Source organism: Xiphias gladius, chromosome 2, assembly GCF_016859285.1.
Source record: "Xiphias gladius isolate SHS-SW01 ecotype Sanya breed wild chromosome 2, ASM1685928v1, whole genome shotgun sequence".
NCBI lineage: Eukaryota > Metazoa > Chordata > Actinopteri > Istiophoriformes > Xiphiidae > Xiphias > Xiphias gladius.
The window spans coordinates 8,018,596-8,043,776 of NC_053401.1; the positions used below are offsets into that span (position 1 = coordinate 8,018,596).

Genomic DNA, 25,181 nt, shown 5'->3' on the forward strand with positions numbered 1-25,181 from the left:
GGCATTGTGTGGCTGCTGTGAATTAGTGTCTTCACTGCAATTTGTACAAATATACATCGTGTTGCAAATTCTAGTACTAAGAATGTGCATAATGATTAGCTTCTGACTTTTTGTTCATATCCTGCCAGACGCTTTGTGCTCTCGCCTTTGGCATGTCTGCAGGTATAAATGGATAGTTACAGGATGCAGTCAGCTCAGTATGAATGCCATTAGTGTCTGTCTTTTTAATGTTATTTAGTTACTAATTCTTGACATTTGACAGGCTGTGGACAGGACATAATTAGCACTGCAACAGGCAAACAATCAAATACCTAAAAGCTAGGGAGGTGTGCAAGTAAGTGTGCAAATGTGTGTGTCATTTCAAGTCGAATACTCGTTTTGGTTCCCTCCACCACCGTCAAGATGCAGGTGGGTTTCACCCAGCGGTTTGAGAGGGGTGATGCGGGTAGAGTAGTGAATGGTGGGCACACAGAAAGAGCTCGCCGTTCGAAAAAAAATCCTAGGATTGTATGACTATCCCACTCTTTTATCCTCTCAATCCATCTCTCTGTCTCACCCATCATCTCGCTATAGCTCTCGAATGTTAGGCCTCATTACCTCAGACAAGGCTTAGGCGACGCTGCATCCATTCCTCTAAAGCAGACACCAGTGTCAAGGAATTATATTTGTAATCCTTAATTTGTCAACGTAAAGCAGAAATGAGGAATGTTGCAAATTTCAGCATTTCTTCCATTTTCAAAGACACGGTCCTTTCAATCAAAAACTACCCCATGGGATGGTCTGTTGTATGTGCATAGCTGGTTGGATAATACAACCCAAATGATGAGGTGTTGGCTTAAGAAACACCTGTGACGCGTCACTAATGCTTACTAAACTGCAGTTTTCTTGCAGACTCCAATTCACTGACGCACATGTGTGTGGCCACCGTCACTAGACAGCAGCAAAAAATTCTCCTGCTCGACAAACTCTTTTTTATATATATTAAAGTTAAATATTAGCCGTAGGTTAGACATGAGCTTATTATACAGGGATTGGAGTTTCTCCTCTTGCAGGAGTTATGGTGGATGACTGATTTGTCTGTAGGCCGACAGCTTACAGCCTGTGTTTAGGGTTCAAGATTATAGCTTATAGTGCAGTAAATGTAACACCAATAAAGTGTTATTAACCAGAGTTATCCTCACCAGCAACTTCATTATGTGGCACGCCTCAAAATGTGTCTCAAGGCCTCCAATCCTGGCCCCAGATTTCTTATGAAAGTCTGAATGTCAATGAGATGCAGTGCTGGAGTCCCAAACAAAGATACCAATATGTAGAGGTCATAGCAGAGCACAATAACATTTTATTTGTAGACCTTTTCTGACTGACTTGCAACTATGCTAAACTTTTGTTTTGCACACAGACTTATTTTTAAAGGCACAAGTCTACAAATTTTCCGCTCCACTTCTCCACCATCTTTCCATCTCCTGCACTCGCACACTGCAGAAAGTGTACAAGCACACAAGTGTGCGCACAAACACAAACAACCATACACACACAGCTATCAAAAATCAGAAAAATAACACTAAGCCACACAATGTGTGATGGCTAATGCTTCATGCTGACACTGTAAATATTTGTGTCCGAGTGATGGGTGTTTCATCTTTTTGACATACCTTTCTGAAAAACTTTCAAAGTACACTTCACCTGCTGTGGCCTCCTGAAACTCTGTTAAAGCTATTGAAGCTAGTAAACTTTTACAGCCTTTTCACTGCTTGGTCTCCGTTAGCTTCAACAGGCCTTTATACCCACGTACTTCACATCAATTGTACTTTTGTCTTCCCTTACCGCATCCCCCTTCTTTTTATCCCTCCTCTGTCCTTTCTGCCTCCACACCTCTTACTTCACCTCCTCCTCCTTTCATCATCGTTCTATTTCGCGTCAACAAACTCCCAAATCTCTTTCCTGTGTAGTACCCCTCCTTTTCCTTTCAGACACGTGATGACTCCTTTACCCTTTATCAAACTTGCATACACAAGTGACACTGCGCAGACCAGCAAGTGAGAGGAGAGGAAAGGAAAGGTGATGTGGCAGGAGAGGAAAGGGAGCCTCCGTGCAACTCCTGAATCATACCTCCGGCCCTCTTTGAAGCACGGACTTCTCTTACTACCCTTTGTTTCCTCGCCTCCATTTTTCTTTAAGCACTGTCTTTATCTTTCTAGGAAAACTCTGGAAAAGGAAGGAGATAATGCGCAAGGAAGATACTGAGGCTCTGAGGTGCCTCACAGGAGAAACAAGTCTTTGCAATGAGTGGTGTTCAGTAAATCAGGACAAATCATATGGCTAAAACAAGGGGAAGAAATGCTGCTGGCTAGTCAGGCTAGTTCAGATTCAAAGATGCCTGTACTGTGTTTTTGGTATTATAATTTTGACTTGCAGTGTTACATCACTTACTGCCTCGGGATTATTTTATTTGCAGCACTACTGTAAACAGTGTGTTCTTCAATGGTCTCCCACTACATTGTTAAAGAATAAAAATCTGGCCATAATGAAAACAGTATGAAGAAAACATGGCTAATCAGCAGATGGCTAATGCAAGACTTTTAACAGTAGTGTCCTTTGAATATATTCTCCATTTGTCTGCATGCAGTCAATATTTACTCAAAGCAAATTAGGATTGCTAAAAAAGAAGAGAGCTCAGTTTATAGAAAAATCTTTTAACCTTTAATACATAATGAATGGGGCAATTATAAGTAATTATGATACTTCACCCTGTTAAAGCAGTAAGAACTTACTTATAAAACCTTATGATTAAAACTTTAACTGTATTAAAACAATTATTGTTATGTAACATAATGAATTGTGGAGGCTTGTAGTAACGCCTCTGGTGCCTTATGTATGTGTACATACACAATGCATTATAGGTGTGAGTGTCAATGTACACGTCCCAAAACAGCTTTCAATTGAAATGCTTCACAATTGACTACAAAAAAAATGCAATCAAAATGTATGTAATTATATCCTTCTATGAACAACTGTACAGGATGCGACACTTCCAACACTGCTACTTCTGATGATGCTAAGCTTGTTTAACTTTAAATTTAGAGAATCTAAAACATACATAACTAAGATCTGTTCTTAACACACCTCATTATCCGTTACCGATATGCACCAATTTTAAAAGACAAGGTCCAAAGAGCCTCTGCTGTTTCATGCACAAATGAACACAAGATGCTTGGGGCAGCCAATTTATCATGCATGTGTCATTTCAAGCACAGCCCATGGTGCAGATGGGTGAATAAAACATGGAAAGATAACTTTGACAGGAAAGAGAAAGTGGAAGGAGACGGGGGGCACATTTAGATACAGGTAGAGAGATAAGAGGCTGTTTGTGCCTACTGACTTCATTTCATGTATGGTTAAGGGTTTAACATCTCTTATCAAGAAAACCATGCATACAACAACATACAGGCACAGAAACACTGAGGCCATGACCCACTAGACATAATGTTTCTCGTAAACATCAAACCTCTGAGTGAAGAAAACAGGATGAAAGAAAAAAAAGGAAAAGGGCCAACAATGGGAAGACTACAAATAGCATACACACACACCTATTGGAAGACACACACAAGGGAGCTCTTCAAGTAATACAGAAAGAATCTCATTGGAATAGAAGTTAAAAATACAGAAGACAGGAAAGGGGATAATTTGTATCAATCAGCACTAATACAGCCCAATGTTCATTTTATAGACAATACATGTTGTCTCATTTCCAGCAGATGAATCTTTTCTTCTGGGGACAAACTTAATCAAATCCGCACAGCTCTAATGTGCTTCGTACGATTTGCTAATAACCTTTGATTGAGTAAAATCATCCCAAAAGGTGACTATGTAAACACCATCTCACACATACCTAATATCTTCTTGAACACAAGTGTTTAAACTAAACACTCTTACTAACGGAGAACTTCTTTAGCACAAACCAGCGCTAGAAAAAGCTTATATTATCCTATATGCAGATTGCTTATTGGCAAGGGTCATGTCAATACATTTTGCAGCAGACAGTGGACAAAGAAAAATGTAATTATGAAAACCATCAGTGGAAAGCAAAGACAATCAGAAGCAAATTACAACATTAATTAATTAATCAACAATACAGCCACGCATAATTTAACTGAATCTGAGTGTTTGTCAGAATGGTTGTTCATCCTACTGGAAATGAAGAGGAACTGTATGGGGGGTGAATGTCTGACTGAAATGGATTTTTATTGCAACAGTAACAAAGAGTATCATCCGTTGTGGAAGGGATAAGCATTCTCACCATCCCCATGATCTGAGAGGATGTGCAAATCATCGTTGGCTGCCAAGGATACAGTCTCAGTGTTTTTATTACTAGCGCAAACTGTCAACACAGTCGAGGAGCAAAAATAAATGACTGGACCTGCTATCAAACACTCCGTATTTCATCCCATCTACATCTTGCCCTAGACTTGTTACTGTTGTTCTCTAATGCCAAAAATGGGCAGACGAGGCTGAGAGAATGGACACATTTCTCTCTAGGGCTGCAACTAAGGATTATTTTTATTATCAATTAATCTTCCCCATTATTTTCTCAATTAATTGTTTTGATACACATTATAACATCCCACAACCTATGGGATATGTATTCACTTTGTTTGTTTTATGCGACCTTCGGTGCAAAACCAAAGTCGCCAATTGATTTCTGTCAATTTACCAATAGACTAAGTGTTGCAGCCCTATTTGTCTCCAATTCATTATTTCTCTTCTGTGCCCCGTATTGCCCGTCAGGTAGCACTCAAACAAAAACAACCTTTGGTGGAATCAGGTAGAAAAAAAAAATCTAACTCTTGCTGAATGCCAAGTAGTACAAATTTACATTCTGAGAAGATACCTAGTTTTCACAATATGACCTTCTCAGATAGTTTGAGTAAGAGAGGAACAGAAAAAGGCTGGAACAAGTAGGTTTTGCGCTTCATCAATTTAAAAAAGTAAAAAAAAAAAAAATAGATAGATAAATAAAAACACCTCTAAAATCCAGCCAATCCCCTACAGTTTTAGCCTCCCTTTACCTTGACAAAGTGGCCAGTTTCTAATGAAGATGACTCTTACAGAAAAGAAGTGGAGACCAGAGCATGAGTGTACTTCAAACTTGGCACAGAGCCAGAGGGGGGAAGGTGAGGTCAAAGGGGACACATGCTTCATGACAAGCCTGGTGTTTTGAAAGAGAGTGGGCTGTGGTTGGCACAGATAGGCAGCTACCCTCTTGCCCTGTCAGGGTTAGCTGCTAAAAGATGTGGTGAGGGCTTAAACTCTGACCCTCAGAGATGGCAGGGGGTCACAACGTGGCACATTCTGTATGTACCAGCTGCGATACATACACACACTTTGAAAATATTCTTTGTCCATTTCTTAAAGATATGCCAATGAAATTTCCCATAGCAGAAATTAATGTCTAAAAACAGACCCCGAAGTGAGTCAGTTACAGGACTCAGAGTTAAGTGACCTATGCATCAGGAACGTAAAAGAGCTCTACCCACCAGCAAGGAGGAATGTGATGAGGCAGGTTTCTTTTGGCATGTACAGCTTGAGACGGGAGCCGCTGAAGACGTATTCTACCACAGCTTCTGACCGGCCAGCCCTCTGCAGGAAGGGCAGGAACTGCTTGGCTTTCTGTGTCTCCTAATGGATAAAGAAAAAGAGCAAGATTGCATTAAATAGTAAATATAATTTGTCATAGGAAAATTCATCGACAGAGTCAAATGATTTGCTATTTGTCAAAATATACAGTATAATTGATTTTGACAGACAGACGCCTTGATCATCCTGTGTACAGGAGATTTTTCAAGTGAGTGCCATTAGCGCTGAAAAAATAAAGCACTGAAGCCATTTGTCACAAAAAGCGTGACAAAAAAATCAACCTGGATACAACATCCACAAAAATCTTAGCCAAATGAAAAGTAACCAAAATAGACAAGATAGATTAAATAGGTTTACTGACGACAGAATCTGTGGGCTTTTTCCAGACATCTTAAATCTCAGTCTGGGCTAATGAAGTCCGCTTCGCTTCTCAGTGACACCCCTGGAACCTCATGCAATCAAAAATAATTCTCTCCCTTCCTGCCTCCATCTCTTTCTGCAAGGGTGAGTCACTAGCTTATTGGTCTGCCCAGGCCAAAATTATAAGCAGAGCTAAATCATGTGTATTCAAGCAGGGCTGCTGATACAGTGGCAGGGGAAGATTCGTAAATGATAAAAGATGATTTAATATGTGCCATGAGCATGTAGGCACAACAGACCAGTGAGTCACAGAGCAGCGTACAGTGTGTGTGGCAATGTGGACATGGCAGTAGGAGCAAAGGATCAGAGGGAGGGACCAAGTTCAAACAAGGAAAAACAGAAGTGACAAATGTGTTCTCCATTTTCTACTGTAAGTGGATGTAAGAGTTCAGACTGATACAAAACCAAAAATAGCAAAACACTGATAGGATATGCTTAGATGAGATTTTCTTCAACACATAACACACAGAGCTGTAAAGAAAAGATGAACTAGAGACATCATGCAACACACGTCACCAGTGGGACCCACACGCATGACGTTGCGAGTAAAGGGTATGTGCTTTAGCCATGAGATGCATCACCTTAACTCCACCCACTTATGTCCAAAATAATCCCCTGAGTGGGAGACAACAAAACCAAACACTTCTCGTTCACACAAACACATTTACAGCACCTGCAGTGTGTGGGTTGTGCAGTCTAACTTGGTTCAGAAAAAAGGAAGAGACATGAGAGAGGAGAGAACCTCATTATGCAACCTTTAGAGGTATGAGGTGAGTCAAGTGCTTTATTCACTCTTCTCCCACCCCCCCGTTCATCTCCTACACTTTACGTTTCTAAACCTATCTCTGCTCTATTTGTGTCTGCTTCCCACTCAATGTACATAATCCCTTTTCAGCAAACCTTTACCACGAGCTAAAGGATGCTGACGTATAGGAGTGTGCATTTCGATGTGTGTGTGTGTGTGTGTGTGTGTGTGTGTGTGTGTGGGGATGTGCCTCTGCACGTGTACAGATGTGTGTGGGCGTGTATCACAGTGGAGAAAAGGAAAAGAAAAGAGGGGAGGGAGGGGAAGGATGTGGGGGTGGAAGGCAATGTTGCTATTTTGGTCCTTTTATTAGAATGCTCATTACATTAGCCTAGCCAAACAACTGGTGCATGCGCATGCACACACCCCTTTTGGTGCTGGCTGGCAACGATCCTGGACTATGCTGCAAATCCTTTGTGTCCTTTTGGAAACTGGCAGAAATGTTACGAGAACCACTGACGGGATGGTGCTAATAAGGGAGAGTTCAGAGGGGCTCCACAGTGCTGACGTGCATGTCACACACAAAACCATGACACTGCACAATCATGTTAAAATGTTTAAACCACTACAGCCTTTGCTGGGTTACTGGCTCGGTTTTTAATGAGTTGGAAATAGCGTGTGGCATATATTGCTTTTCTCTGTGTTATTAAAGTAAATTAATTATTGAGTACCTCCCACTGCAACTACTCCCAAGTCATTGCTACACATAGGATGTGGTCAATTTAGCTAGTTAAGTAGGGATGGGGTTTATTAGTTTAAAATGCACTAAAACCCCTGATGAAATAGAACAGGTACCCAGTCAGCACAACAATTCCCCGCCATAATTAATTTTACGGTGTCTCATAATTTATCTGTCCTGCTGACACAATAAGACATAGGGAGGTTATGATGATGACAATGTAGAACAGCATAACATCTGAGAAAAGACTTGGCTTGTTCAAGTGCAAGCTGATGAAACTTTAAATAGCAACTTACAGAGCATGTCGATGACCACCAAATATGGTGGATCACTCCGAGCTTAATAAAAAAGGACTAATACAGAAAAAGAGAGCCTGATTAAATTAACCAAATGTCTCTCTAGAGCCTACAAGTACAAGCATTGCAAGAGAGCTCAAGTGAGAGAGACAATGAGTTGGTAATGTTTTCTTAATTTCAATTTTAAGTCATTCACAGTAGACCATCTAGTGGCTTATCAAAATGTATGAGAGATGGCCTGTCGACAAGTACAGAGATACATAAAGGCACTCAAAAGATTTTAAATAAAAGACTGTTACAGTTATTACATAACTTTTTTTCTAGTTTGTTAGAATTTCCAGTTTCCAGTTTCAAAAAGACTGCCCAGATGTGAGCGTGACAACACGGTGGTCAACGGACCCAGCTGAGGTCATTTCCAATTAGCGTGACTTCTGACTTGTTTGTGGTTGGGAAGTGGCTGAGGGGTCATGTACTTCTTGCAGCTCCTAACGTAGTCTACGCATATGGTGGTAGGATCTGGGGGAACAATGTAAATCTCCGCGTGTAAGAAGCTGTAATGAACTGAAAACATGTTGCAGTACATGCCCTCCCCAACCCAACAGAGGGAGTCAGTAGAGGCAAAGGTTGCAATAAACTGAAAATTGGTCATTTCAAATTGGGGGAAATAAAAAACATACGTTGAAAAATACAGAGCAAAAAAACTGATACATCTAATCTGCTGTGAGTTATGTAAGACATTACAACATTAGATTTCACTTAAGTACAAAAGGGTGAATCATGTACCACCTGACTGACTGACTTCAATTTCCCTCTTGGGTGGTGTGATTAATACAATCTTAAAAATAAACCAACAGCAAGGACAGTGTCTAACAAGCTACAATTACCATTACGGTGCCAGCCTTAAAAGTCCTTGTCAGTGTCACCAGTACACATTTCAATTGTCAGGACTCTCCATGTGAGCTCATCTAACCCAGCCACTCAGTTTGACAGCTTTGGACAGCTACAACACTGCGGCATATAGTGAGTTAATAAAGAGTGCACTTGAGTATAGTAGTGCACTGTCACTCCCCGGAGCACTACACCTCTCATGGTACATAGGGGAACCTCAAGAGGTGGATTTGCAGTCAGAAACAGAAAAAAACAAAGTTGGTAAAAGGAGATGTTTCTTTAGAAATAAAAAGGAGTTTCCAGGAGAGTCTAAACAATTAATAGTACAACAAAAGCATGCCTGACTTTCACAGAATTACAGTTTGAAGGAGAGTGAGCGTGGGGTGAACAGAAGTCAAGAAAACATTTCACTGATCAAATTTAAAAAGCTTCCTGTTCCTGTCACGCAAACAAAAACACATTCTTTAAAAAAATAAATAAATAAAAACATTTTAAAAAATGGGTACCGATCACTCATTATTTGTTACGCAGAGATTTTATGGGTTCCCCGCATTAATGTTCATTTGGTGAGAACTCCAAATCAGGCTTCATTAGGCCCAATGATGCCTCTACCAAGCCCCTGGGTATACGTAAACAAGCTAGGACCAAGCACCACTGATGGTTTTATTAATGGTGGTGATTATTTTTAGAGGCTGCTTGGTTTCTTTAAGATGAGGCTGCGAGGATCAGAGATGGGGGTTGAGTCGAATATTATAGATTGTCTTCTGAGAATTACTGTGTGTGATAGAACAAGTCAATGGCTTTTAGGCATTGAGGGCTTGATGCATCTTTGAGAGTCATGGGGGTTGTGTGAAAATGAATCCACAGTTAAAAATATTAAATTATATCAGTGCATACTGAGAGATGTTTATCCTATTATACACATCTCGCAAAAGCATTCAGTCCCTTGTGTAGAATAAGCAATGTATACATATGCAAAAAGATACGTACCCCAGAGATATCAGCCACTCTGTGGATGGGAACCTCCTTCTTGCTGTGTAGGCCTTTCCCGTTTTTGATGGCCCTACAGTCAGTCAAACCACAAAACACACGCAGGTTAGCAACATAGCCCAGGAACCATTATAATACATTGAGAAAGCATAAGGATGGAGGCTTAACAGGCCTGGAGAAATGGGAGCTCTTTGAGTAACTAATGTAGACACAAAGAGGGAGCCATTGTGGCTTTGGAAAATTGGATGTAAATTTACACCAGTTTCTCTTCCCCCAACTGCCATTACGGCTCACCTGGAAGTGCTAGAGGGAGGATTTTTTTTTCCACTCAGCTATTCTATAGGCTTGAAATGAAAAGTGGAAATGGTGGTCGGAGAGAAATTATTGGTTGGAAGAGAAACTATTGTTAGAATGGAGAGATGAGGAGAGGTGGAGAGACATGGGTTTCTTCTTTAGAGTCAGCTAGGGATTTAGCGATGATAACTGGTGCTGCTGATCACTGCCTTAAAAAGCCTCAAGGGCCGAATAAGATGAAGATGTCCACTGTGGTTGCGGCTGTGGAGTGGAATCATGCCACCTCTGAGTCACTGGGATGTACAGCATTGCGTCTAAGGTGGAGTGTGTACATTTATGAAAGCATGTATGTATGTGCATTTAATAGCCAGGAGGAGGTTCCTTGAAGGCTGTGGGCCATTGGCCTCCTGTAGAGGGAACTAAAAATAAAACCAAGGCTATAGCAGAAACCTCTCATCAACTCTAATAAGACCCCACCAGGGACAGAGAGCGAGTGAGCAAGAAAGAGAGATGGGGATGAGCAAAAGAGAAATGGGAGAAGAGAAGACACAGAATAGCAAGGCCAAGAAAAGGACAAAAGTGACAACAGCTATGGTGGAGATATAAGGAGAAAATGTGCAGAGGAAGAAAGAAAGCAAGAGGAGAGAGAGAGAGCAGAAAGAGAGGGTGGGTCGGCAGTGACAATGAACAAGAGAAAGGGGAGAAAAAGAGTTAGTCTTATAAAAAACAGGCTGTGGCTGCTTCTGTTCTACCTATAGCCAGCAGATCTTAATCTATAGCAGAGTAATAAAGCCTGTACTAAATCTCTCCACTGCACCTCCATATAATTATATCCATAGGTCCTGTGTAAAGAGAGCCTCTGATTTAGCATCCAGCATTTGGGAGGGTGTGTGTGTATCCAGACACGCATGTTTTAAAAAATAAAAAAAATAAATAAATAAAAAAAAGGGGGGGGGGCACTACATGTATGAGTGAAAATGTGAACACGCAACAGCAATGACTCCTTTTCCTGGGGAAAATGGGAAAATGCAACAACAGCTATGAGAGGCTGTGAATTATGATGGAAGCACAGTTAAAATGAAGTCTAACAAAAGAAGTGACTTGCTTTGCCCATGTCAAGTTGGATTTAACAGCAAACGTAAAAGCAATCTCAAAAAATAGAAAAAATCTCAAGGTCATTCAATTCGCTACCACTTCTCAAGAGGAAAAATTTCCAAGGTCATGTACAATTTGTGGTTGGAAGAGAGTGTCTGTATAAAAAAAGGTTTGGTGAGAGAGCTTAGGGTGGTGTCTGCACATGCATGTGCTTTTATTTGAAGCAAACAAACGTGTGCCTTTATGAGAATGAACATGTGCTTGAGAGACCCATTATGCTAAGTGTGAAGTTGTGTAGGTTCATGTAAATGGGAGATGGAAGGGGTGAGTGTGAAAGTGTTTTGTGTAAAAGAGTGTGTGTATATATATGTGTGTGTGTGTTCCTTACCGTGCCTCTGCGGCAAGCAGCTCGTCGTAGTGGGAGGAGCGTTGGTCATCATCCTGTCTGTATCTGATGACCGTGGCAAGGCCCTTACTGACCAGAGCCTCTGCTATGTTACTGGAGAAAGCGGGGAGCGAGACAGAGAGATTACTTTAATAAAAACAGTAATCTCTTGGCCTCATTCAGAATTCTAAGCGAGCTAGGTCAACAAAAAGAAAATAAGGACATGACAAATGCCAAAGGTGGCTTTGCTAAGGAACAAAGGTCACTTAAATGTTGACTATGCACACTTGACAACTTCCTCGCTGTGTTGCTGATGTACAGAAGAGAGGATGAGGGGCAGAACGAGGGGAGTAGTTAATGCAGCACTTTGTGGCTAGCCCTTGGACATCAGTGTTCTAGCTGAAGTGTAGGAGAAAAAAATGAAGGGACAGGAAGGAACTCTTCAGAAATGAGCTTGTGTAATTTGTGTACATCTGTGTCTCCATGTTACAGACACGTTACACGAACAAACACAATATAACAGCTCTTGTTGTCACCAATAAAATATTTTATGACCTTTTTCTACATCTACATTAATAGTTGTTAATTGGATGAAAACTGAGGGCAAGATAAGAAAAAACACAAGGAGCCAGTAGACAAGAAATTATTTTTTATTATATCCTTACATTTTTTTTCTTTAAATTTAGACAAATTTAGTATTAAGACTTCCTGTCTACTCAAAGCCCCTTCACCTGATCACCTCCATACCGCTTTTAGTGTAGCATGGTTTTATAGCTTAAGTAAGTGCCCACAAATTCTCAAGCACGGCCATTTTTTCAAAACATGCAACTAAGCTAAGCACCAAGTATCCTACCACAAGGAGGGAAACTGGGAATAATACAATATGACATAAGACAAGGTCATACAAGGTCAAATACATCTACCCCTCTGACTGCCCCACCCCCTGACCTCAACGTTGGTGGGGGGGCTGCTTGTATTTATTTATTTTATTTTTTTCCCCAACCCAATTATGATGAAACAATGCCCACTTCTGTATTGGTTAGGGTTAGGGACAGGGCTTTGGTTGTTCTGTCGAGGTTTTCGTCAACTCCTATCTGTGGAAAAGAGCGGCTGGTGCTGTTGGCTGATGCTGGGTTGCAGTTGGCTGGTCATGAGGCCAGGTCCTGACCTCTGGGCATGCATGTACTATTATATACAAGACTGCTAGTTTGATGATGATGAAGAGGGATCTATGTTTCCATGTGTGCATGTGTCTGTGCTTTGTGCCTTGACTGGTACAGACCAGATGATAAGTGTAGCTTTCAACTGTCTTTTGAGAAACACCATCTGAAGGTTCATTTCATGTCATGTGACATTAAAGCGCCTCTATCCTGTACTGATTAAATTTGAACCTCAGAATAGTTTAATAACGTTTACATCTGTTTATAATACATGTTTCAAATGAATAAACCTCATTCTTTCAAAGCAGTGTCTGTAGATATAAAATAATTGCTTGCACTAGGGCGAACCCTCTCATGAAAATTGAAGTACAACAAAGCACTTTCAGGTTACTTTGTGATTCATGGGAAGATTACAAGTTCTAAGCATTTACAAATGATTATTCTGTGTCATCATACACTAGATGAACTTAACTTTGAAAATTTTACACTGGGCGACAGCTAGTGTAATAAAATGAAATGTTAAAATACAAATGATTAAAAATGATAAAAGAAAATAAATTACATACAGTATAATCTGTCAGTAAGGGCTGCTTATTTGTAACAAAATCCTGCTGGAATCTTAAGATAATGTGTATTGCAAATACAGGAATAAAAGGCATGTTCCATTCATGTAGCAAGCTAGTCTTAACTGTTCAATTGTGTCAACAACAGGAGAATAAACCTGAATAGGACAGACAAAAGAAAGTGGACCTTTCAGGGTTTATTACTTACATGCCGCCAATTGTGACAGTAGCACAGGTGCGCTCTGCGAAGGCAGGGGTACTTTCTCCTGGACCGGTAGCTGCTCTGATGTAGTCCACTGTCACATTGACCTAAAGGGGCACATAAGCACGAGAAGGTCAAAAAACAAGGCAAGAGTACAGAGACAAACTACAGGCAACACCAGTTACGGTAATAATTAGGGAGTGTTCTGACTTGTGTTTGGGTCTGTGTGTTTGTCCCAGTTCTCAAGGTCACCCAGTCAGTGTGAATCAAGTCAGGCTGCACTGTAGATCTCCCCAGAGGAGGAGTATTAACGCACTGTGGGTGCTTGGGACAATAACACACACAGACACACACATGGAACAGTGATAGAACCCAAATAACCCTACACTGTGTGTTCTCAACACAGATCCCCAGGGACGCAGTACGATCAACCCACCCTGAAGATACAATTTTGTCACTCACATGTGCCTGCACGTATCCACAGGCATGCAATGGGGAAAGCCTACGTTGAGAGCCAGACACAGGCAGATAGTTCTAAGAGCAGGGATGCAGCCAGACTGGTACACACAATCGGCAGTTTAAGAGCTACATGTCAACCATGCCAAGTGTGATGGAAAAAATAATGTGGGAAACTGGCTCTGAATCACAGCATCAGGGCATAGACACAAGTCAAATAGAGACGACACAGACAGGCCTATCACAGGGACAAGAAAGAGACGCCAACCAGGACATGGAAAGACATCGACGTGTCATTAGATGGACGAGATGGCGACATGGTTACACGAGCAGGGGAAGAGAAGAGCTTCTGTCAATGCAGAATGGATGTACTGTAGTGAATTGTTCAGCAGGAAGTGCTGTTTATGTTTTAAGAGCAGGTGAAAAATAAAATGATAGCAGGAGATGGATTATGGTTTTCCAAAAGCACAGTTGGATGCTCTGCTAAATACAAAAGAGCATTTTTTTTTAAACAGCTGTATAGCACAAAAATGAAAGGTGTGGGTAGGTTACTAATGTCACTAAATAACGGAATTTCAGTTGAGTCAGTTTATTACTCTACCGATGAAGTTTTTTGTGCTGGGATATTATCTCATAGAGGAAACAGATCGGACAAAAGGGAAAATAAAAATCTAAAATTAAAGTTATATCTGTGCGCATTTCCCTTGCACTATGAAGACGTGGCAGAAAAATCTACACACCAACTTCACAAATTTTATTCAACCTTTACATCCCAGCTGAGACAACAATTTCATCCAGGCTGTAACACCAGTTCAAAAATCAAGATCCCATTGCAGCATTATCTATATTAATAGTACCCATAACCTGACTAACCATCATATTGTCAGCAAAAGAATTGGTTTGTGATTCTCTCAGCCGCAGAACATTGTGCACTGTCCCCACTTTTAAAAACACCCTCAATTTCATTAATTTTGTAACCATGCAAATAACCCATTCTCATTGTCATGAAGGAAATTATTTAATCTGACAAACATGACAGAGTTTCATGTCTATTCAGCCTTATTGAAAAGTGAAGCCATTTAAATTAGGAAAAAAACATTTTGTATTGTTCTTGGTTACATTTGTGTTTTATGGCTGTGTGTGACCAGGCACGTGTAATTGAAAGATAAGGACGAAACAAAGCAATGACAAACAGGAAAAGCACAATTTAGTTAGAGAGGGCAAAATGAGATGAGATGAAATGAGAAAAAGAGAAAGCCAACACACAAAAAGAGAAGATCTGAGGAGGAGACTTAAACACAGAAAGCAAAATATAATGTTCGAAACTATAAAGCTGTGAAACCAGAACACCAGTTGTTCCCCATTAAGTAAGTTGATGACAGATTATATACTTGGACCAAGCGATGTTAGATTAGAGGAGTTCCAAGCCCATTCTCCACGGGCCATCTACCAAATCTCCTGATAAAGCAAAGCCACTGTATCTATAAGAACCCCCCAGAGGAGAGTGAGATGGAGGGGAAGAAGCAGTGGATGGATTAGAAAGACAGGGAGTGATAAGGACAAGGACAGCAGGACATAAGTAACAGAAAATGTTTTTGTTATGCTGATGTGACAAGCGGCATTGGGAGATTTGGTTTGCTCTGCCAAATGCTCGTATGTATGTGAGCGTTTCTTTGTTTATATACCTTACCTGGAACCAAAAAAAAGTTGTGTAAGTATGTGTATCAAGGTGTATGCATGCAAAAGTTACAACTGATAAGTTATTTAAGTAAAGCAAGCTGAACCAACTGCTTTCTAAAATTAATTTCGTTTTAGGTGTTCTTAATTGACAAGGCTTTCACAAACAAGTTATGCTGAAGTATGACATGGTAAGGATACCCGCCCTGTATCGTGAGCAACAGTAATCATAGCCCAGCATGGGCTCAGCATGAGTGGTTTTCCAGACATGAAAGGCTGCTTGTCTTAATAAACTGTAGGAGGTATTAGGTCTGCTCAAAATGAAATAAGCACCTGTCACCTGCACATTTTTCCTCTAACCCAGCTCCCACAGGAGATTTCTTTTTTTGCTATATTCAATGTCGATACGGTATTGAAAGAGTTCTGAGTGGAACTGTATATGATCACAGTTCAGCTGGCACAGGCTAAGAATGCTATACTGAGCCAGTGAAAAAGGGACATTAGACAGGTGGGCATAAGCCCAGGTGTTGCAGAAGCCTCACAATGTACCATGGATATTAGCCAATTAAGCTAAATTTGGGTTTAAGCAAAAAAAAAAAAAAAAAAAAAAAAAGACCTTTGGATATCTTTAAGCCTTGAGGAGGCAAAGAGAGACAAGAAAGAAGGAATGATAAGAAAATGAGTAAAAGCGGGAAACCAAGGTAAGAAGGTGTGGTAAGAGAAGAGTGTTCATGTGTGAGGCAACAAGCATGTTTGTAAGAAGGGTGCTTAAGTTGTTACTGTGTTTTAGCAGGCTGTAATCGCAGCTGGCTATCATTTAATGAAGTGAGCTGTGCTGGAAGGAAAAAACCTCAGGCTGGGACAGCACAAAGTCGGGAGGAAGAAAGGGGAGTAAACGAGGAAGATGAGGGAGCCCCATCTGGATTTTCAACCACGGGAGTTGGTGACGCTTAGGTCTACACACTTTGCATCTGCTTGAATGCACACACCTCCAGCTTTCGTTCAAATCAAGTCTTACTCTCACAAATATACACCACATCAAATACCCCTTTGCACACACGGCATTCTCAGTGCATGCACACACACACACAAGCACACCAATAAGAGGGGAAAACTCTGGTGCTAACAGTACTACACAAACAGCTGCATAACAGGAGCCACTTTGAGCACGCAGGATTATCCGAATGTGCTCAACCCTGATAAGTGGCTTAATGCAACATTTCCATTGGACTTTTTTTCTGCTGAGGCTGAGACCCAGGCGCACAAGAAGCACTACTTATAAAGTTAGCCAAATCAAGCTTTTTGGATTATGTCACCATGCAAGCTCTGCTGTTTCAATGGGGGTGGGGATATATATATATGAGAGAGAGAAGGAAACAGACAGACAGACGTAGAGTGACAGAAAGGAGAAAAAGGAAAATGCCTCAGTCCATATTGAGCCCACCTTAAAGGGATAGTTGCAAAGAAACTTTTTAACAGAAGGTAGAATGAGTTATTCAAAGATAGTGAAACATGTCCTCTCGATGTAAATTTATGTCAAAACAAAAACATATAACATAGCTATTACTCCATGTGATAATCATTGTTTAATTTCTTATGTCTCATGTAGCTCTGACTGGAAATGCCTGGAAAAAAATTAAAATGAATTCAAGAATAATGTCATCATGAAACTGATCAAGGATATACGGTTGTTAGAGTTGATGCTGTGAACAGGACAAGATTTCATCACCACCTGAAGCTGTAAAGTGCTCTTTCAAAGACAAGACCAGGTACTGCACGCTTCGCCAAAAGAAGAAAAAAAGGCAGTCTTTTGAATATGGATATTAGATATGCTTCATAAAAGATCAAAAACATCATGCTCTCCTTATAGATATGAGGAATAGGGGGTTTAATAGAAAAAAAGCATTTAATGTAGGTTTATTCTCCTAACGCGGAGCAGTAGCATTAAGGCTTTGAGCTTTAGCTCAGCACACTGAGACTGGTAGTTAATGCTTAGTCACGTTCTAGAGGGTTTAGTCAGGGAAAAGTCTGCTTGTTTCCCCAATTCATGCAATATATTGCACTCTCGGGCAGTCTCTGAGCTTTGAAAGGGAATGTTGTCAAGGGGAATACCTGCGGGTCAATCCGATAACTCAACCTTGCCACTGGACGGGACGATTAGCTTTGGTCAAGTCCAGTTTGAGCTAGTTGATGCAAAGATATACCTTTTTTTGATCCAACAATAAATCTGAAGTCACACTTTTGTAAGTGACTCAAGTTCTCTTCCCCTTTTTCCTTCAGGAAGACCCAGATCAGACAGAGTATTTCCTTTGAAATCCACCAGGTCAAGCCCCAATTACCCCACTGCTGAAGTAAAATCTTTGTCTCAGTTTGTGTCGGAGAAGAAAAAGAGGCAAAAAAAAAAAAAATAGAAAAGATAAAAGTGGAGTTCTCTGGAGCAAAATTTCAGGGAAAGTAGTGGTCTTAGAGTCTTCTACTAATGCTTCCTGCTCCAAATCTGTCTCCATAGAGCTTAGTGTTCGGAGACAGGATGACAGTAAGTGGGTCGACTAAACTCCTCTCCTTGTTGGAGTGCAACATGTATCTGTATACTTGTGTATCTACCTGAATCCAACTTGACAACTCAAGTAGGCCAAGGTAGCATAGATGAACATTAAAGCCTTGAGGGTTAGTACTGTGTTCGCAAATAAACATTAACCCATAGCGAGCTTGTGATCATTTCATCCAAACTAAATTCTTGTTGCCAAAGCAGCTGAGGGCTGATGCTTGTACCTTAAAAAAAACCTGCAGTTTTTTAAATAGGGCTCTGAAATTATTGGAAAAAAATGATGATACATGGTGACAGAGGGTTTAATTCAGAGCTTTAGCCTTGTGACTTAACAATAAAGGGAAATAGGAGGAAGCAATGTTCCAGAGCTCTTCCGTTATTGATTTTGCAGAGATAGGAGGCTTTACTGTTGGCAAATGGGCAAGAGCTCTCCACTTAAACCTAACTCACTTCAAAGAGCCTACAAGCACACACTTGGGAGACCCAACTTCAATACTAATCAAATGTAGAGGAATACAGTGGCGTATAGCTTATATATGTATACATTCAGCTTAACGATGGAGAAGGGAAGTATGAGGCCAGATCTAAGCAGATTTAAAGGAAATGCCAAGTAGAGATAAAAATGAAAGTCACTGGTCAACACTGGAGCGAGAGAGATTAAGCGGTAATTTGCTACGGGTGTGGGCTGTGTATTGTTTGTTGTACTGTTCACATGTTACAACACTTATTAGGTGGCCAGGGTTGCATTTGCATTCACACTACAATACATGTGAGCAAAGAGATCCCAGATGACCACCACCTCCAAATGTAGCCTCAATGATCAAATCTCTCAACACGTCATGGAGTTCACTCCCACCTGCATTTAGAGCTGTCCACATTTGATTGGATCACCCAGCCACTGACGCACTCCGGTGAAAAATGCATACTCTTGTCACACTTAAGACATTAACTCCTTTTGACACATAGACAATCATGCATACTTTCCTCTCCGATAAACCACTACAAACAGCAATTTGCCTGAGGCTTAGAAAGGCACAGGAACATTTTAGCTGAGATGACTTTTGTAAAACCCTGGTCTAAGGAAGCAATACTGTGAAATCAAATTCGGTATAAAAACAACACAGATGGATCTGAGTGATGTCAGATGTTGTGCGCGTGTGTGTGTGTGTGTGTGTGTGTTGAGCACAATCATAACATAAAACATGTAAAGGCATTTAAAGCATGGAGTAGATAGGTGCACCTCGTAATACATGTATGATTATTATGTATTGAATTATTTTATTCCATTATTATTCTTCCCTTTCTTTGGGTTGAATACCTTTGGTGCTAGCACGAGTAAACAGCTACTAACCACAGTAGACTGGTATGGGTTTGCATGTGGGAATACTTGTATGTTTCAGGCTCTAAGTGGACATATATGTATTATGACTTAATCTAGATGCATGTGCCCACACCATACACACAAACACAAGCCATTGTGTTTTAATGCCAACATGCAATTCTATAAACAAGCCCAACATAATACTTTACACTCATATGGTCCCATATGAGGCTTGGTGTTACAAACCAGAGCAACACACACATTTTATCATCATGCTAATGGCATATTTGATACAGTATTTTTAAACCTTGACAAAGCTGCAGTCTCCCTATACCCATCACACACACACGCATTATTCCCAAACACAAACACCACAAATAAACAGCAGAATCATTATTCTTGCTTCACTCGTCAAAAGCCAGCTTACGGCTGAATTTTCTGTCATTAAGAAAACATTAATGAGGATGATTAAAATGACTTTGATGAGAGGCTGGGACAGGGGTATGAATCTCACTCCTATACAGAATGCCAAAAGGAACTCTCGTGGCTTTTGGCTTTGATTGGGTGCATGTTTTGTGTTTACCAGGCTATACTGCAAATGTTTTTTTTTCAACAAAGTATACTTATAAAAGCGTGTGACACGGGAATGTTTGTTCCATCTATTATCTGGGTGCTGTGGTGTGGAGCCTTGAAATCTGCACATTTGCTTGGTACATTCTCAGCCCAACAGAAAACACAGGCTTTGATTTTAAAAAGCACACAGAGAATTGATTTGTGGAGGTCTAAGCTTCAAAATCTGATACTTGGGAGTCAGCTGCAAAGCATTAAATCTATGAAATAACTTCTGACTATGGAAGTCATTTTGTCAGTATGAGTGTGCATAAATGTACTTTCAGTTGCATTTTCATGTAGATTTTGCAAATCTACATGAAAAGATGCCAATCTTTTATAGTACGGCTCCCATTATAATACAGCCCCTCTGCATCTGACAAGTGTTACAATTAAATATTTGGAAAAACATAAACCATTATTCAACTCAGGTAGTTGACAACAGCTCTGGGCGTGCCTGTGAGCAACAGCTGCCCTCTCTCCTTGTGCCATTGAACAGACAGTGACAACAATGTAGACGTCATTTTACTGATTTACTGAAGGGTGTAAAAACAATCTACTGCGTGTGCTGAAAACTTGATATGTAAGGCAAAGTTTGATATATTTGAAACTGGACACAGCTGGTTAAAAAACACTACACCTAATTTAACTCAGTTCAAGAGTGTTTCTCTGTTTCTCTCTATTCATGGCTCCTCTATTCAAATTTAACACAAAAAGGCAGATATTCAAGCAGTGCTGTGTATCTCAAGTGCTCTCTAGCTCAGTAATGGTTTCTGCTGGGTCAGATGTGTGTAAATCATAGCGGTCCCCTAGGTGTACAGACCTAGTAGATCAATAGACACAAGAGGGGGAAATCAACAATGCTTGTTTAAAGGGTGCGTCCGGGCCAATACCAAGCCCCAGGGCATCCACCGAGAGTACTTGGTATTCACACCGAGAGAGGGAGAGAAACAGATATCTAGCTTAGGGCTTCAGAAATGTTTGTTTGGCTACTGGTGAGGGGGAAAAAGGGTATTGGAGCGCATGTAAAGCCACTGGAGGAATTGTTGTTTAGAGCTATTGTTTATTCCATTAAAAGCTGATTAGAGGCAATCAAGTTCATTCACATACTATAAATAAATGAAATAAACAAACACAGAGTGCAAAAGAGTGATTGGGAGCTTTCGAAGTCTGTCACCGGTTCTTACCTTTTTACCAATGAGCTTCTTCCTCAGGAACTCACGGGCCTCAAACATGTAGGGGATGTCATAGAGCGGACGGAAACGTTTGTCTTTATCCTTGTTCTTTTCCTGAATAAAGATGGAGAGATGGAGGGAGGTTGGAAGAGACATTGGGGAGAGGGAGCATGAAGAGGATGTGGGGAGGGACAACATGAAATGGAAAGAGAAAGAAAGACGGGGAAGGAGAAAGTTATTCACACTGCACTTTCGAAGCTGCATGGCTTTAACACATCCGCTGCAGATGCAGACCTCTAAAAAACACGCGCACACACAAAAACCACTCCTCCACCTCACGCCTACGGACAGAGACACAGACACACAGATTCACACACAGTCAGGTTGTTTGTTCCCTCTTTCCGCTCTACTTCGGTCCTGCAACAGGGAGGATCTGGACTCTGAACTCACTTTGAAATATTGTAGTGTGAACGGCAGCATTTCAGGCACGCACAGTCACACATGCACCTTCCTCAAACACAAACACCTCTATTGCTGCCAATACTGTCTGATACACACCCCCCCCCCCAAAAAAAAATAAATAAATAAATAAATAGATAAAACAAAACAAAAGTCAAATTACAGTTACCAAGGACACACAGATGCAAACAGCCAAGGCAAAGACACTTTGTGTTAAACGGATACATAAAGCGAGCCGACACCATGTGTGTGCATACATATATACACAGATGTAGCCACATGCCACACATACATTCACTAAGTTTCAGAGAGAAACTTCCCTCAATACGCTCACCAACTCTCTGACAGGAGCAGGCCACAAATACAACCGTATGTGCATTTTCAAAAGGAGGCTGGGGTTTTGTATTGCTCCCGGTGTGAGGAGACAGACAGACACACAGACACAGACAGGTGCCGTTTTACAGCAAATGACAACGACACAGTGGGAGAATAAATGACAGGGACTAACAGGAGGAATAAAGCTATGAATGACAACCACAGTGTGCTCGCCACCCCTGCCCCTCCCACACTCTTCTATGAACGGCATCATTATCTGTCAAACAAAAAGAAGTAACACTCTTCCAAATGAACAAACAGGGTTGGATTAATCCCTCATTTCCGCTTCTCTTGGTTTTCCTCTCCCTTTTCAATGGTTTTCATTCATTTTTAATGCCTCTCCAGTTGTTCAGAGCTGCCAGGTGTGGTACACAGCTGGGCAGACGGATATGGAGAGAAGACACATGGGGAGCAAAGGATGTGTGAACATGTGTTTGTATGTTAAAGCATTTGCTTATGGCTCCATTAACGTCTATAAGACAAATCTTGAAGGACAAAACTCCACTGGTGTCGAATCCTACACCAAGCAATGTTTCAGTGACAGTAATTTTTCCTTCCAAAATACAGTTTATAGTTGGAATAAGATAACATTAATGCAAAGAAGACCCACTGTATAGGCCCTGGTTGTGGGAGCACTGAAAACTGTCAAATCTACCAGCCAACAGAGTTCCCTTATCCTTTGCAGGAATGTAATAACCTTTGAGTTTAATAGCTTTCTATCTTTCTTTTCTTACTCCCTTGCTCTCATCCCTCTCCACTTTCACTAGCGCAGTCAGCACAGCATGGAACCTCGGAGGTGAGTTAATCTCACACATGGCCAGTGGAAATCCCGCAACGCTCAGCCAAGAGCCGATGTCCTCCATTTTGTGTCAGCCAGGGCTTACTGTCAGGGTCTTTTATCCCTATCAGTCAGTTGCGGTGGGATGATGTGGCCTTTTAGGAGCACTGCCAGCTAGGAATCCTCCATTTTGTGCCTGAGCTGTGGGCTGAGCCGTCCACTGCTGGGGATGAGGATAACTTTTACAAGCTGACATTGCTTGAGTGAAATCCATCTTTTAGAGCGTGTTTTCTTTATGTCATACATTAAGATAATTCTCAGGCACTTGATGATGGTGTCTTTGGATCCTGGGAGGATTTTACATGCAGCCTGTTTATGGCAGAACTGCATCTTCAGGGTCATTAAATTCTGATAGAAAGAGGTATAATCAACAGGATAACTTCAACAGGGAACAGTAAAGAATTAACCTAAGTGGAGGTGTGAATGGAAAAAAAACAAGAAATCATTTCTAACTAATAAGCTGTTTTACGGTGGAAAGGGAGCTATGTCAGTGAGGGTGAAGAGTGTAAATGTCAGCACTCTATGCCAATTAGGCACAAGGACTGGAGAAGCAGACAAGGAGGACAAAAGGTAGTATTGCTCCTCTTTGAGAAGGGCTACGGGGAATCGAGCTAGTCTGAGGGGAAGACAGAGAGGTGAAGGTGTCAGGAAACAAGAAAATGAAACAATGAGAGGAAATGTTAAAACTAAAATATAGGCAGTCAGGAAGAACACACCAATGATCACATTCTCCAGACTAAGCCAATGTCTTAGTCCGATGTGACCCACTGGACAACTTTAACCTTGTCTTAGCTTATAATATTCTTGTCCTTATGATGGTAAAAAACTAAAATGTGAGGGAGAGAATATGTTTAAAATCAAAATACCAGCAGTGATTTTTAAAGGGCAGCCACCAAGAGCTTTAGCATGGCCACAAATCAATGATGCCAATTGATGGAAGCAACTTCCCAATATTTCACAATGGGCCCGGACCACTTCATGTTGCAACTACCAAGGGGTCCACATCAGCTGCAGGGATACTGAAGGGGAGATTAAGCATCCCTTGAAAGTTAAGTGGAATTCAGGCTGTGTGGAAAAAGCAGACAGTGACAAGTCTAATTATTTGACTATGGAGCCAACTTCAACTTCAGTCTCCAGACACAGATAAACTAACATTAGCAACGTTGAATTACTCGACAAGACAAACTCTGTGTACGTCAACTATAAACTGTTATTGTGCAGTTGCAGGAAGGTTACAGACAGGAGAGAGTCTCTGCTATGTCTCAACTGTGACCCAATAACAACAGTTTGCTCTCACTATCCTCAGGGGGAGTTCTGTTCTATTTGGGGTAAATTCCCTTCGTTCCAAATTACCCACTAAAGCTAAGGAATCATCTTTGACTATTGCAGAGGCATGACGCTAGCTGGATTGTACAGTGTCGCAGGGCTGCAGGGGCTGGGCTGCAAATGTGTGGATGCTACTGCTGGAAGCATTTGCAGCTTCTGGAACTTCAAGGGTAAAATCATGACTCAGGAGCACATCATCCTTTCGCATGTTTGGCTGTGATGTTGGGGGAGTTTACAGTATTAGGCCTTAGTTTTGCATTTAACAGGCTGAGCAGAGTGAGTTATTTTGTGTATAGCCTACCTTTTGAGAGAAATACGCAGCTGTATGCTTGTCTTCCAGACAAAGTGGACATTACTTTTTGATTAACAAGTCCACTGGGAGTCTTAGACAAACAGTCAACATTTACTATTGTATGTCTTACAACATTACTCAATTGTGTGTGCATAAACATCAAAAGGCTGCAGAGGGCTGGAGTGGAGAAAGGGAAACAGTACAATAGAGAAAGAGAGAGAGACGGAGAGAGAGAGATGGAGAGAGAGAGAGGGCATACCCTTCCTGAAGCAAGAGCATGAAGGATATTGCTGGTTTTACTATGACAATGCAAAATCAAATTACAATTTTGGAATTATTACCCATACAGCAGAATACGTATACATCATTATTGAACTGTCTTCAACTGGTCCCTCAAGAGACACAAGAAGAAACCTGGATTTCAAAATGAAATAACCTGTAGCACCATAAAACTAACAGCAACTCAGTTTAAGATTAGTTGCTACCAGACTGGTGCAGGTAACATTACTGGGACAGCTTTGATTGGTTGCAGCCCGTGTTCTGATTGTGCTGTCATTAAGAAGGATGTCATAAAAAAACGTGAGCTAGAGCACCACACTGGCTGTCTGAGCAAGGCAGCTACTCTGCGACTCAAATGCGCAGTGTTGCGTTTATAATTTTTGGACCAGACAGACGGTCAGACTGTCCCTGCAGA

The 25,181-nt window shown here is 41.0% G+C and overlaps 1 protein-coding gene across 4 annotated transcripts in view; it reads right to left on the reverse strand.

The window, feature by feature from the left end:
- snd1 (staphylococcal nuclease and tudor domain containing 1) overlaps positions 1 to 25,181 on the reverse strand; it is a 169,264-nt gene that overhangs the window by 119,095 nt on the left and 24,988 nt on the right. For all 4 annotated transcript variants that reach the window (XM_040144266.1, XM_040144260.1, XM_040144252.1 and 1 more), the window contains 5 exons: positions 21,210 to 21,311; positions 13,418 to 13,518; positions 11,490 to 11,600; positions 9,713 to 9,785; positions 5,535 to 5,676 (listed from right to left, as the gene is read on the reverse strand). In XM_040144266.1, the coding sequence (XP_040000200.1) occupies positions 5,535 to 5,676; positions 9,713 to 9,785; positions 11,490 to 11,600; positions 13,418 to 13,518; positions 21,210 to 21,311 (529 nt within the window). The remainder of the gene's footprint in view (positions 1 to 5,534; positions 5,677 to 9,712; positions 9,786 to 11,489; positions 11,601 to 13,417; positions 13,519 to 21,209; positions 21,312 to 25,181) is intronic.